Raw genomic sequence first — 15,620 nt, 5'->3', positions numbered from 1 at the left:
CCCTGAACAGGGTTTCCGAGGCTGTAAATCTTTACGGGAGCAGATCGCCTCATCTTTCTCCCGCGGAGCAGCTGGTAGTTTCGAACTGCGGACCTTGCGGTTCGCTGCCCAATTCGTAACCACTACGCTACCAGAGCTCCATAGTACCGTATTTTCCCGAACAGAAATTTTATTGAGAATAGACTTCCAAGAGGTTAACATTTAAATAACTTCATTCATTGTTCCTGGGACAATTGGAATGACATGCAATACATAAATATGAGACTTTAAATACAAAATACACCAATTATTTACAATACAATTTTGCTTTAAACATACCTGGAAAAGAGCCATGCTGAGCTCCAGATTGTCGTCTGGCTTCTTCCTCCTTTTATATTAAAAGGAAATATGTATACATATGAATTATATAAATACAATCCTAAAATACAGAATTGAAGTCAGTTGTCACTCCAACCCTTCTCTGTGGACATCAATAGCACAAATTCATATACCTAATATAGACTAAAACTAAGAGAAACCATAGTAGAGTAGCAGAAACACTGTGAAGGGGCTATGGTTTTTCCTTTCAAGTGAAGAATCCAAATTTTTCAATCAGAATAAGCATCTCCAAGAAAATAAATAATACTGCCAAGTTTCAATTACTTGATTGGCAAAAATTCCTGTTATCACATAGGCACAAAAGAGTCCGTGAAACGTAAGCTCATTTAAGAATTCAAAGACTAAAAATCCCCAAATTTAGCGAAAATGAAGGAATGGAAGTAGCAGCATTACCCCATAGGAAAAAGTCCTGTTGGAGCAATGGTTAAGTACTCAGTTGTTAACCAAAAGGTTTGTGGTTCGAGTCCAACAGCCTCTCCGAAGAAAAAAGATGGCAGTCTGCTTTCATAAAGATTTATAGCCTCTGGATCATTCCCACCCCCTTGGTACACAGGGTTGACAAGGATGGGTAACTTAAGACATTGGCCACCCAAAATGGGGGGGCTACAAAGGCAAGAAGTGACTGGTTTACAAGCTTTCAATAGGGAACCTAGTTCCAGAGGTGTCCAACCTGTCTGGACGGGGCTAATGAAAGGTGATGGGGATAAGACTTGTGGTTTAATAGGGGATGATTGCTATCAGGACTGTCAGTGCTGGAAAGATAAAGGTAGACATTTTGTAAGAAAAGAAGGGGAGTGGTTGACTTTGCAGTCCAGGAACGGAGGTACCTGGAGACCATCAAGGGAGAAAAGCGAAGTGCGGGACCCTATTCAGAGAAGCAGTGATGCCAGGGCTGAAGGCAGAGACAATGACATGGTGAAATGGAGCAGCTGGGGACTCTAGATTCAGTGAGGGAGAGGGCCTGTGTGCTGGCGGCCAGGGGGCAGGGGATTGTAATCATTGCAATGAAACTAAATACGAGAGGATGAATGTAAAGATAATGCCCTCCAATGTAAACTATTACATAATTTATAATAAAAACTTAAAAAAAAAAAAAAATTTATAGCCTCTGAAACTATAGTGAAGTTCAAGGCTGTCCTACAAGGTCACAACTAGTGAGAATCGACTCGACAGCAATAGGTTTATAAATTATCCCACAGAAATACTGTTGTTGTTAAGCGCTGTTAAGTTGATTCCGACCCATAGCGATCCTGTATAGGGTTTCCAAGGAGCAGCTGGTGAGCTTGAACCACCAACCTTGTAGTTCAAACAACTTTATAGTCTGACGCATAGCCCTCAGCGCCACACCAGCATTAAATATAGGAGCCAGGAATTGGAATGGCATCCAAAGAACTCTTAACAGACTGTATTTTTCCCTTCCCGGATTAACTACAGAAACTTTACCCTCTGGGCTCTTTCATGTTCTTCCCGAGCCTTCTTAACCCTTTCTATCTTTTCTTTGATCTCTCGCTCTTCACGTTTTCGCTCATACTTTCTCCGATGTTCTGCAATTTTCTGGGCCTAGGGAAGAAAATGTGTTAGGCTGAACAAAGCCAACAGAGTTTTGAATAATAAGATTTAGCTTACAGAAAAGGGCCTTCTATCACTCAAGCTTTAATAAAACCAATCACAGTTGCATGGGGCACTGTGAAATAGAGGACGAGTCTGGGATCGGAAGTTAGGTAACTGTAATACATCTCTAACAAGTAGCTCGAGGATGATAAATATTTCCAAATTGCACAATCCTTGTCTGGTAGTTTCTACAAGCCATAGTGCTAGAGCTTCAGAAATTAGAGCTTAGTTTTGCAGGAAAGTATCCCATCAATGATGTCTGTCTGTCATGGGAAAGCAGATATGGGGTCACACACACCAGGTTATTTGTTACAGTCTATGTGTTTCCTTAACCCTTAGGGTAGTGGGGGTGGAAACCAATCTCAAAGAATCGCTATAGGGATTAAGATAAAATGTATATAAGTAAGTGTACCAGGCACTAGTACAATGATCAGTACCTAATACTTAGAACGTATTATTTATTCAGAAAAGAAAATGAAGATTTAAAGGTTAATGATTATTTTGTTAAGACCCCCGTGCTCAAGAATAATACCTCATGTAACTATCTGGCTCAGTTAGTATGTTAGAAGAAAAACAAAAAAATCTGGTGGTAGATAAATTCAGCAGACTCTCCACTATCTTAAATCCTTTGGGAGTAAATTCTGGATAGTTCAACTTACCAAAAAGCTGAAAGATACACCATTTAAATGAACTAAATTAGTTACACTTTATATTTTAGATAGAAATTATCTTAAGACAGGATACTCTAGCTACCAGATTCAATATAATCATTTAGGGGGGAAAAAAAGGTTGAAATGTATTAACTTTCACAAAGTCTTCACGTTTGACCAGACTAATTTCTGGATCATTTTGTTTTTAGAGATTTTTTATTTCGTGCTGTATGTCTGATGCTCCGTTTACCACCCCTAATTTTCTGGTTATAATTCAACACAGTAACAAAGTTTGCTATAAAACAGCATGAGAAGTGAAAGTATGAAAGCCCAATAGACATCCTGAGTTGAGCACAAAGCTTCAGTGATTGCAGATTTAAATTCCCAGTGGTTCGTTTCTTCTCCTGTGCTTTTGAGGAATCTAAATACTAGAGTGCCCAGTTGGTGAGCTTTCCTTTCTCTACTTGAACATACCCTTGGTTGAACCTCTTTCAGCATTGCACTAGCATCTTCATCATAGTCCAGTTTACAAGCAAGAGCAAGGTCATGTGCTGCTTCTTCCCAATGGCCCAGAAGTCTGAAACAGATTTAAACTTGTTTTAGGAACTTAGGTGACACATGATCTCTTCCCTAAAGGAGTTTTATTAAAATAAAAGCTTAATTTTCTTTTCCCGTAAAAGCTAACTCATGAAAAGTAGGATAGCATGCTACCTTCAATATAAGCTAGAAGGGGAAACACAATGGACACTTTGTTGGGAAAAAAAAAAAAAAGCAGCAAGAAGGCTAACTCTGAAAATAATGGTTGGAGGGGGAAGAGGTTGAGGACAGCAAATGGAAGGAAGACTATCTGGATATATCTGACACAGTTTTAACTCTTGAAACATGTAAATGTTTCACATACTCAAAAACATAAGTCAGAAAGAACCGATTTGACCGCACTTAACAACAACAACAACGTGTCCTGGCGTGGCACTGTGGGTTTAATGCGCTGGTCTGCAAAGTAGGTTTGAATGGCAAGGTCGATGGTTCAAGTTCACCAGCTGCTCCTTAGAAACCCTATACAGGGTCACTATGAGTCCACTCTGGTAGTATAGTGGTTACGAGTTAGGCTGCTAACCTTAATGTTAGCAGTTTGAAACTACCAGCTGTCCCACAGGACACAGATGATCCTGTAGAGATTTATAGCCTTGGAAACCCTACAGTTGGAACGGATTCCATCGCATACTACCACCATCAATGCTGAAACAATCAGAAAATCAAAGAGCCTAATTGAGTATCACATGGATAACATTCTAAGGATAAAAAGTGCCAACACAAAACAAAACAAACCCCAACTTTAAACTTAGCTTATGTAAATTTTTCATGAAAATTATAATTCTAAAATGATTTTATGTATATTGTAGAGTAACACAAGTAAGTAAACATATTAGGGACAAAGACAAGGAGAAAAATGTAAAAAAAAAAAAAAAATAGGGAAAACTAATTTAAAATTTAATGGGAAATATCAGTATAAACTCATCATTTCCTGGTTTTTTAAAGAAATCGTAATTAAAACCTTTTCCTCCTACATTTCTCAATGACAAAGAAACAAAGTCAAATGGCTAATTCCAAGTCAGGACAAGCACAGTACAAGCTGAGCTTATGCTGTTTTATACAAAGACAAAGAAATGTTCAAAGATGAATGGTGGGTGATGTGGTAGAAAGCACTTTTGAATTACACCAGCCACTCTTTGTTAACCCTATGTGGTATCACTATGAACCTAAACCGGCTGGACAGCACTTAACAACAATAAAGGGATCAACAGTAACCTGTGTGAACTTTTCCTATGTCCAGATTCACTAACATTTTATTTAAAAACTTTTCTATATCTTGATATGTGTCTTCATAACCACAAGAGATGCTCTGAGTCATCTAATACACCTGTTCATGCGACGGGCTCTCACGACAATTCATCTCTGGGCCACAAGGACTCCCACTGCAGCCCAGAATGATAACATTTGTTTCTTTAATTCTCCCTTTTGACTTTTTAGGTAACCTAGGAGAGACTACAGTAGTTTCAGGCTAGCATATTCCTTATGTAATTAATACATTGGTTGTTCAATATTAAGTTACAAAAGAAAAAGTAAGAAAATTTGTAAGGACATTTGAGAAAAACTCTTACACTTGGTTTTACATGATCAAAAATGGTTATTAGCAATATTTTTCTTTGACTGGAAGGAGAAAAAAACTTATACAAAGTACATGTTACTTGCAACACCCAGACAGTACTTCTGAAAACAAAACATAATAAAACACTAAACTAAAACTTGAAAGAGTTCTAAACATAATTAAACTCCATTTACTTACCTGTGTGCTTTGCCTCGCCACTTGTAGGGCTGGGCTGAATCAGGATTAATTTCAATGGCTCGGTCACAGTCTCGGATGGCAGCATTTGGCTTCTGTAATTTGATGAAGACACTAAAAAATAAGTGTAATATTAAAAAGTATTCATTTCAAACAATAAAACCTTTGGGACCTCCACCACATCAATAATTCTAATTAAATGAGTAAATTATTCACCAGGGGATGCTTTTTGGTTTAGAGTTCTCACCTGGCTCTCTTGGCATACAGAATGGCCAATCGAGGATTCAATTTGATGGCATCCGTGAACAAGTCGATGGCTTTCTGTAGTTCACCTAAAATGAAATAGAAATTATAGAAAAACATTCAGAGGCTAAAAAATATTAATAAGAAATGCAATTAGGTTTCATGTTTTTCTTTTAGCCTACTTAAAAGACTATAGTGTCTAAGTTAATACAGGCTCTGGAGTTATGAACAAGAATCGTCCTTACTGGTGTCTTTAAGAATTTGGATGTAAATAGAACAAGGGCTATAATCTTAGTTTAGTGCAAAGAAGTGTCCTGGGGCCCTATGGGTTATGCAGTGGGCTGCTAACTGCAGGTGGGATCAATCAAAGGGAGAAAGATGAAGCTGTGTGCTGTCCTACAGATGTACAGTCTCAGGAAGCCTCCATGGGACTGCTATGAGTTGGAATTGACTCAACAGTAGTGAGTGTAGTGAAAGAGGAGTCCTCGTGGTGCAATATTAAAGCACTTGGCACTGACAGCTGGCAGCTGGAACCTAACAGCTGTTCTGTGGGAGAAGGATGAGGCAATCTGCTTCTGTAACGATCACAGCCCTGGAAACCCTATGGGGCAGGCCCACTCTGTCCAGCAGGATGGCTCCTGTTGAAGGTGACACCACGGCAGTTGGCTGGGAAGCTCCTAACCTTTCCCATGATTTATATGTTGCATATGCTACAAGTAGGTGATTGTGATGAAGAGTTTGTTACAGTAGGGGTTGGCTCAATTGTTTCAAAGTGAGGGCACATTTATGTAGCATTAAGGGCAAGTACAGGAGTTGTCCCCTATAAAGTCAAAAGTTCATAACTTGTGGAGTCTCTGTATATAAAACTGGCTTTGCAAAACAAACCTTTACTTATAATGTACATCCCTCAAGAACTTCCCAACTTCACTTCTGTCTTCTGTAGCCCAGAGTTTTGCGGAATTTAACAGCTGAGTTTCAGATCTGTGACTAAGTAACTCTGAGATAGTTGTAAGTAATCTATTAGTTTCTTCTTAAAGATCTCCTTGCAATCAGACGTTTGGTCAGTTGGCTCAATGTTATGTTCTATGAAAGGGGCACTGTGTGATTTACATGTTGTGTGAACATCATATTGTTACTGTAGTCTGGCTTTTTTTTTTTTTTTTTAAAAAAAAGCATCTCACACAAGCTTTGTGTTTAGCAGTGAATCATCATGTACAGAGGGATTTGATTTTATGTTTTATCCTCAGCCAGGTTATTAGCAACCTTTCCATACCCAATATACACTCATCATTTCCTGGTTTTTGTAAGAAATCATGATTAAAAACTTCATTCTACACTTCTCAATGACAAAAAAACATTACAGAAGCAAACTGAAATGCATTTTCATTAGCCTTGTACCTTTCAATGGAGTTAATCCTTTAACATGTATCAATCAGTAAGCACAGTAAACACGGCTTATGTGTGCTTACATACAAATCTGTAACGAACAATTTCACTTAAAAAAACAAATAAAACCATTTCAAAGATTCCACTTCTAGTTATGAGCTGACATCTCTCTCCCAATCCCACAGCATCTTCTAACAGGTTCATAGCCTGTTTTCAACTGTACAATCCCTGACAGGGACAGAGCACCTAAGCAAACAAAGTAAGCCTGAGCATACATGTTCTTACTAATCTGTAGTCAACAGTTTCCACACAGAATTTTCCCATATACAGATCTTGTATATGCAGCCAACCCCACAAAGGTTAGGCAGACAGAAAGAAGAGAAGCAGCAGGAAGCAGCTAAAGGAAGCTGCAGCAGCTGAGAATGAAAGAGAAATGGAGGGACAGAGGAAGGGAAAGGGTAAGGAACCTCCAAAAAGAGCTATAGCACTGAAGATGAGAAGCCTGGGAGGGGCGCAGTGAGAGTCAGCAGTGACCAATGGCAGGGCCAAGAGGAGCCCTGCATGGCTGAGACGTGCTGAGACAGCAGTCCTGCACTGAGGAAGGGAGCTTTTGCCTACACGCCTATTGATCTTGATCCTGAGTTGTATGTAACTGTGAGTATGGTCTATACTGAAGAGCTTTGGTAGCATAGTGGTTACAAGTTGGATTGCTAATCTCAAGATCAGCAGTTTGAAACTACCAGCTGTTCTGTGGGAGAAAGATGAGGCTTTTTGTTCCTGTAAAGATTTACAGCCTGGGAATCCCTATACAGGGTCGCTGTGAGTTAGAACTGACTCCACAGCACACCACCATTACTACACTGTAGATTATTTTACCCAGCAGAGAAGTAGAGAGTGACAAAGGGGGGAAAGGCTGCTGTCAGAACTGTTAAAAAGGTTGAAGAGTGAAGGTTATGTCTGACCTCCATTCCATAAGGATCAGCCGTAGACTGCTCCTGGTCACTATCTCCTCTGAAGATAGACAGAGGCTGGTTTGAATAGCAAGGCTGGCGGTTCAAACTTACCAGCCTCTCCTCAGAAACCCTATACAGGGTCATTATGAGTCAGAACTGACTGGACAGAACTTAACAGTAATCGTTACATTGATCCCTGGTGTGGTGCTGTAGGATAAACACCAGACTGTGGCAACCACAAGGTCGGCAGTTCAAACCCACCAGCCACTCATGACAACCCTATACAGTACTGTTTTGAGTGGGAACCGACTTGAGAGCACCCACCACCACCACCACCTAACATTATACACGAAGGCGCCTTGCTCCACTAACTGAAAGGCCAGCTATTTGAACCCAACAGTCGCGCTGTGGGAGAAGCAGCCTAGGAACCTGATCCTGTAAATACCGCGCCTAAGAAATCCTATGGGACAGGTGTACTCTGTTCACAGTGGGTCTCTGAGCTGGAAGTGACTCAATGGCGTACAGCAACAACGTTATACTTAGTAGTATTAGTCTCCTTGCATTGGTGGGAGCAGACTAAAGCAAGTGATAAACTATGAACAAGGGTGTTACTATGCAAAGTTGAGCACCACTGTCCTCATACTACTCTCTGAGAGCCTTTCAACTTTTTCAGGCTTCTCTTAAGAGCAGAGGAGAAACACCATGACAACCAGGAAACCAAAGGCTTTGCATCAGACAGATCAAGACCTGCCCAAGACCTGAAGCAAAGTAGCTGTAACCTCTTAATCAATGAAGAAGGGGTGGGTGGAGAATATGCTAATATTCAGTATGTTCCCTTCCACTTTTCCTGCAGCATTTTTTGTCACTGAAGCAGAAAGGAGACTATTCCAAGCACTACAATAATATGGAAAAGACATAAAACTCACCATCACTGAGGGCATCAATGGCAGCCACTTTCTTGTCATTTGCCTGATCCATCATCTCTTCAGTTATCTAGTTGGAAATAGAAATCAACTTAGGAGAGAAAACAAAAAGAAGGAAGCAGTTTGGGCCTTCTCAAGGATGTGGTTGTCACAATCCTATTTTCATTCAATTCTTCTCTAGTCTCCAGGGAGCAAAGATAAACATTATAATAGTTGATTAATTAAAGACATTACACACAACGAACTGTAACACATTAAAAAAAAAAAGGCTCCCAACATTGCTCTAGACATGACATTTGCTTCCCACAATCCCAATCAAAGTAGGATGTTCTGCCCAAATATAAAAAAATCCCAACCTCCTCACTATGGGTTCAAACTACTTTATAGACTTGAATCCTCAAATGGTTTCATTTCTTGGTTCCTGAAAATACCTACTATTAGGTAAGTTCATGTCGGTACCTGTCCACCATGGGTGAACCTACTGGTTATTTAACATACCAGTGGCATAGCTTCTAGAATCACAGCAACACGCAAGCCACTACAGTACCACAAACTGACAGACCAGTGGTGGAGTATTTACAGACAAGAGAATGTTGGCATCCAGAATAAAAAATGACTATAAAGCAGTAAGAAAAAAATCAAGTAGGAAAATGGCTAAAAGATGAGAAATGGACTTCACAAATATCTACGTATTACTGACAAACTTAAAATTGCTCAATTTTATTGAAACTCTTAAAACTAAAAATTAAAAATCTCAAGAATGTACTATTTTTTGCAGTAACATCTGTAAAAATGAATACCAACAGTATGAACTGTTGGTGAGAAGACAGACAAAAGTCACTTTTAAACTGTTCAATCTTTTCCATGATCAATTCCCCTAAGGAATCTTTCTAGAGTGCTAGTGTGGTGCTGCAGTGGACTGTAAGGTTTGTTTAAATCCAACCTGTGTTAACAAGACTAAGGATTCTTTATAAGGGGCCCTGGTAGTGCTGTGAGTTAGGCCCTGGGCTGCTAATTATAGGGTTGGTGGTTCAAACCCATCAGCCACTCACCAGGAGAGAGATAAGGTTGTCTGTGGCTGTAAAAACTTAGTCTTGGAAACCCTGTGTGTAGTCTCTGTGAGTCTGAATAGACTAAATGGCAGTGGTTGTTTTTTCATAGACAGTAATTTTGGCACTGTAATGGGCAATATCATCCCTGTTGTGACAGTTTTATTTCTGATAACAACTTGACAGTAGGTATCCTATAAACAGATAGTTTCCCTGGTAGGCACATACCTTAGGTAAACTCTAAGGAGCAGTGAAACCAGATGCAAACTGAAAGGGCAGGGAAAATAGAACATAAAAATATTTCAGAAATTGTTGGTGTAGTTAAAGTTAACATGGGAATTTCCATAAGCATTTTAAGAAGTAAAATAAAATCCTTTCCTATATGCTGGAATTAGAGAATAACAACTTAATAGGTGCTTTGATTAGAAAGCATCATTTCATAAAATTACTGCAAAAGTAATGCAGAACATGCCATTGAACTTACCTCTACAGTTTCATCTCCCATTTCTTGAGGGGCATCTGTGTCTGGGTCAATCACACCTTCATTGTCAATTTCTGCCAAATATGAAAAAAAAATGACATTAAGACTTGTGAGATCCACTACAGTAGCCACTAGCCACATAAGGCTATTAATGATTTAAACGTGTCAGTGCAAATTGATGAAATGAATTTGTTATTTTAAATGAATTTAAATACTGATGATACATTTAAAACTTTCCCCACTAAATACAACTTTATTTTCTAAGATTAAATGTACTTTATCTGCTCACGTAAGATACTGTTGTTAAGTGCCACTGAACCTATTTCAACACATAGAGACCCTGTATAGAGTTTCTCAGAAGTAGCTGGTGGATTTGAACTGTTGACCTTGCAGTTAGCAGTCCGATGCTTATCCTATAGGGCCATTCCTCTCTCATACTGTATTATAGTGTGAATGTTAGCAGATACATGGTTCCCAGTTTTACACTTAACATGTAGTACTAATTGAGTCCAGTCATCAAATTGATCTAACTCAAAATAATTTTTTTCTGTACATCAATTTTTTAAAGAAATATTTCATGTGGCTAGCAAAACATGAGTGATATGATGTTAAATCATAGCGAGATATTAGTTTGCTTTAAAAATATTATAGACAAAATTTTACAATTTAATGTAAAGAAAAACTGTGGATATAGACTCAAGTTCCAAAGCTAATTAATACTAAAAACACAATAGTAAAGACCAACATTTTTGGAAAGAGAAAAGTTGCAAATTTCATGATGAATAGCAATGGGAATTTGCTACAGCAGAGCAAACCCCCAAAAGACCCCACAAATATTAAAATAATCTAAGTTAAAACCAACCACCAAAAATTAGAATTAAAAACATCCAACCAAGAATTTAAAACAAATTTAAACCAAAAGTTAGAATTAAAAACATCCAACCAAAAATTTAAAAGCAACTGAACTTGTAACTTTGTCGACCAGTGACACAGCTTGTTTTGTGCACATTAAAAAAAATTTAATAAAGAGAAATACTTTTAACTGATGGTCTATGGAGGGGATTATAATCAATGTAATGAAACAAGTTATATGAATTGTTGAATGTGAAACTGATGATGTGCCCTGTAAACTTTCACTCAATCCACAATAAAAACCTTAAATTAAAAAACAAAAACAAACAAAAAAAAAACAACTTAAAACTTGGATAGTTGGCAAAAGCGATTATGTTATGGAAACTGTAGGTACTTTAACAAAGTGAAATATTTTTAATTAAGTTCCCAAATAACTGTCTGTAAAATGCAAGACATTTCTAACAATTTCAAATAATAAGTTATCTTTATTTTTTTACATTGTTGTTGTTAAGTGCCGTCGAGTCGGTTCTGACCCATAGCGACCCTGTACAGGGTTTCCGAGGGTGTAAATCTTTACGGGAGTAGAAAGCCTCATCTTTCTCCCACGGAGCGGCTGGTAGTTTCGAACCGCTGACCTTAAGGTTCGCAGCCAGATTCGTAACCACTACGCTACCAGAGCTCCTTATTAGTTGTGTAATATTTGAGATTAACCAGTTAATACTAAGGTTTAAAAGGATTTTAAAATTTATAAAGAATTTTTATTAATTTTTGGTGTTAATAATAAAACAAAACAAAACTTCATGGCATAGATATTTTTCAATTCTTATATGTCAAAGAATTTCAGCTGATTATGAAAAAGGAACTTTCTACCATTCCAGTTTTGTCAGACCAAAAATTTGTATTTATAAAAATTTAAATTACAAGACTTACATTTCCCTTATTGTTATGTTTCACTATACTAATTTTTATACATACTGAAAAGCATATCATCAGTTTTCTGAGGAAAACTAATATAAAGGTGTCATAGATCTAACTGCTTACAACCATTCAAATGCTACAAATCACTGTCAATTTAGGAAGTGCCCAAAGAAATTAAGAGAATTATCTTGTGTTTCTTCTGACTGAGTACTGGAAAAGTTGAACAAAGCTTTTACTTTATGATTAATTCCAAGATGTTCTTAAAGGGAAAAATTGTGTCTCATAATAATAAAGGATAAAAGACTATAGAATGATTTGTATTTTCTCATCAATATCACATTGTCTATACAACTAAGCTAAACTTGAAGCTTGAATTAAAGTCATTTTATTGCAAACTTTTAAAAATAAACAGGTATAAGAATTTATGCGGAGATTGAAACTTCTCATAAGACAGTTGCTAACCGTAGGGTTAGAGGTTCGAATCTAACCAGAGGCCCCTCTGAAGAAAGGCTGGGCAATCTATATCCAGAAAATCCACCACTGAAACTCTGTGAAGTAATGAAGTAAGCCTCTACTCTGACACACATGGGTTTGGCATGAGTCGCAACTGATTCAATGGCAACTGGTCTTGTAAGACGGGGCTTCACAAAGTTTGTAGAGAAATAGAATTAAAAGATAATGACATTTTCCCACAAACTTTAAAAAAAAAAAAAAAAAGCCCCCTCATCTGCGTAAAATATACTTGGATCTCAAACAGAAGAAAAATATTTAATGAATTTTAACGTGGCTATGAGAAAATTTAGATTTCATGTATAGCTCATATCGTCTTTTCTTAGAGATGATATAACGAATGATGTAAAAAAAACAAAAAAGAAACCCATATAGACTCAGATCATAAAACTCTCTCTCACATACACACCATCTTCTCACCTAGATCACTTTCTTCACTTGAGGGTTCATCTGTCTTTACGCTTTCTTCTGGCATCTTATTATCTGTTTTTTCTTCCTAGCAAAAGAAGAGCAAACAATGTTATCAGTATTGAATAACATATCCACTATATGTAACTGAGAAGTCCTGGTGTGGCACTGTGGGAGACAGCACTAGACCCCAAGGTTGCTTTGAACCGCAATGTTGGCGGTTCAAACTTACAAGTCTCTCCTTGGAAACTCTATGCAGGGTCACTATGAGTCACAACCAACTTGATAGCACTTAACAACAAAAAAACAAGTAAAACAAATTTATGTATAAAGTGTTTACAAACATTACTTTTACTTGTTAATTGTTTTGGAAAACTTCTTTTAGTTTTTGGTTCTTTTTTAAAAATGAAGTACAGGCCCACTTTATTATTCCAATCTTTTCAAACTATGTCTTTGGAATTCAAGAAAGTTGGATTTTAGGAAGCTAATATAAATAGATATACAAAAACCTCACAACTCTCCACACTCACAACAGGCTTTGAAACTCACAACTCTCCACACTCACAACAGATATTTCTGCAAAATAAAGTTTGAGCATTCATATTCAGTGGGATAAACACAGACTATTAATAGTCTCATGTCAGTTCAGGCTGTTTTGCTGCTGAATATGTCTACTATAAATGTTTACATTCTTAAAACAGTTTCTGAATGGCAAATAAATTACTTGTATTTTACACAAGTGATGAAAATTCGAAAAAAAATAATTTTTTTTTTTAAATCACACATGATGGAAAGCAAATTTCCTTCCCATCCTATAAGTAACCAGTGTGGTTTCTTGTCTCTTATTCTAGATATTCAGTCTGTATAAAAGACAACAACTTTTCCACTTAATAAATACCTCACATAACTGGTACTGCTTAAGTAATAATACCCCACATAACTGTTACTGCTTAAGTAATAATACCCACCAGCTGCTCTTTGGAAACCTTAGACAAGGTCAATATGAGTTGAAATCTATTTGACAGCACTTCTACCTTGCTAATACACCATTATCAGCCTACCTACATTCATTCAACTGTGTATGTGTATCAGAAGTTACTTAACCAGTTAATGTAGATAGCTTCCCCTTTTGTTTTGTTTTTTAAATTGGAAGCAGAGTGCTACCTTTGTGAATCTCTACTATGTGCAAAGTGCCAGATGGGGTTCAGCATATGCGGAGAATAACACCAATCATTAAGTCTCAACAGAAATGTTACTGCAAAAAGTTTTAGCAGAGATTATACACGTGATATATAACTGTGTTTTCATAGCAGTTTACTACAGTCTATCTACGGCTCCTAAGACGATAACAACTTGTTGGGCTTTTGTTTATACTAAACAACAAAATTCCCTCTTAATGTAAGAACAGTAATTGAAAACTTGGTGAAAATAGTTTAGACATGCAGGTAAAAAGTGAGATCTGAGAATTTCCAAGGGTGTATTGGTAGCATAGTGGTTACGAATCAGGCTGCGAACTTCAAGATCAGCTGTTCGAAACTACCAGCTGCTCTACGGGAGAAAAATGAGGCTTTCTGCTCCCATCAAAATTTACAGCCTTGGAAACCCTGTTCAGGGTCGCTATGGGTCAGAACCGACTCAACAGCACTTACTAACAACAACTATTCTGGAGAGAACACTGCACTCTCATTTCTACATTTCAGCTACTGGCAACCCCTTCTTGATCGTCCATACCCTTTTGGTGAAAATGCTCAGAAAAAACAAGAGAATTGGGGATTTGGGCTACTTGTTATTTTACATAGCAAATATGAGGAAGGTACCTATGATAAGACACTGCTAGGTTCTGAAGGCACAATGGTGAAGCATACAGATGCACAAGCTTTGCAGAGCTTAGCTTTTACAGGCCAGGAAGACACACAATTTTTATTTTAAACCATAGCTAATATTCAATAACAAATTATGTTTAAATGAAATTTTAGGTCTGGAAACAAATTTTATGTAGAGCTTATTTTCAAGAGAACGTGGAGAAAATGGACCTCAAGGTCAGTTTGAACAATAAGGTCGGTCGTTCAAGTGACTCAAGGCACGAACAACAACAATTGCAGAGCAGCAGTTAAACGTAAGCCACAATCAACTGTATAACATACCTTGGTACTCTCTTCTGATTTTGCTTTCTGAGTAGCAGGTGGTATTTTACCACCCATGCTTGAGAGATGAGAAAAAAAATACTTGTTTAGAGTACTGCAATTAACCAAACAAGTAACGTTCTTTTATCTAGAGAAAAGGAAAAAATAAAAGTTAGACATTCGGATGCTGTCATTTCCAAATCTTAGGAGTAAATGCTTAATTAATTTGAATGCTTTGATATAATTGTTGAGTCCTTTTTCAATTTGAAATTTTACATATTTTTAGAATATTGGTTAAGGAAAACCTAGCCCTTCTCTTGCCACAACAAGCCTAACAAATAATAACTATGCACCTTCTCTATGCACATTCATACAGGAAAGAGGGAAAAGACTGAAAAGTAAGCAAGGAATGACAGAATCATTTGTTAGTTATGAGTTTAGAGCTCATTTGAAATTGAGAAATTTCATATTCTAAAACTTGAAATGTGATATTTAGCAGCAATAAACAAACAACAAAAAAAAACAACCTAAAACCCCTACTGTCTAGTTGATTCTGACTTATGGCAACTCCGTTTGGGTCCGAGGAGCTGCGCAGGGTTTCCGGGACAGCTTCTTCAAAAGGAGATTGCCAGGCCTTTCCTCCATGGGGCCAGCAGATGGATTCAAACCACCAACCTTTCAGATAGCACTTAAATTCAAATACAGTTTATGAAGTAACAAGGGAAAGGTCAAAATGGATGTCAGAGAGACATTGAAACTTGCTCTGCAGCATAGAGATGCTAAAGCAATTG

General features: G+C 37.5%; 1 protein-coding gene across 1 annotated transcript in view; it reads right to left on the bottom strand.

Moving 5' to 3' along the window:
- ST13 (suppression of tumorigenicity 13 (colon carcinoma) (Hsp70 interacting protein)) overlaps positions 1-15,620 on the bottom strand; it is a 31,886-nt gene that overhangs the window by 6,303 nt on the left and 9,963 nt on the right. The window contains exons 2-10 of the mRNA XM_006866880.1: positions 14,851-14,908; positions 12,719-12,794; positions 10,022-10,092; positions 8,492-8,558; positions 5,231-5,315; positions 4,987-5,097; positions 3,114-3,216; positions 1,822-1,938; positions 319-367 (exon numbers count right to left, since the gene is read on the bottom strand). Coding sequence (XP_006866942.1) covers positions 319-367; positions 1,822-1,938; positions 3,114-3,216; positions 4,987-5,097; positions 5,231-5,315; positions 8,492-8,558; positions 10,022-10,092; positions 12,719-12,794; positions 14,851-14,908 — 737 coding nt within the window. The remainder of the gene's footprint in view (positions 1-318; positions 368-1,821; positions 1,939-3,113; positions 3,217-4,986; positions 5,098-5,230; positions 5,316-8,491; positions 8,559-10,021; positions 10,093-12,718; positions 12,795-14,850; positions 14,909-15,620) is intronic.

The sequence above is a fragment of the Chrysochloris asiatica genome, unplaced genomic scaffold (assembly GCF_000296735.1).
Source record: "Chrysochloris asiatica unplaced genomic scaffold, ChrAsi1.0 scaffold00097, whole genome shotgun sequence".
In the NCBI taxonomy this organism is placed as follows: domain Eukaryota; kingdom Metazoa; phylum Chordata; class Mammalia; order Afrosoricida; family Chrysochloridae; genus Chrysochloris; species Chrysochloris asiatica.
Note: the sequence above shows the minus strand (reverse complement) of the source record. Positions and strands in the feature narration are given on the sequence as shown.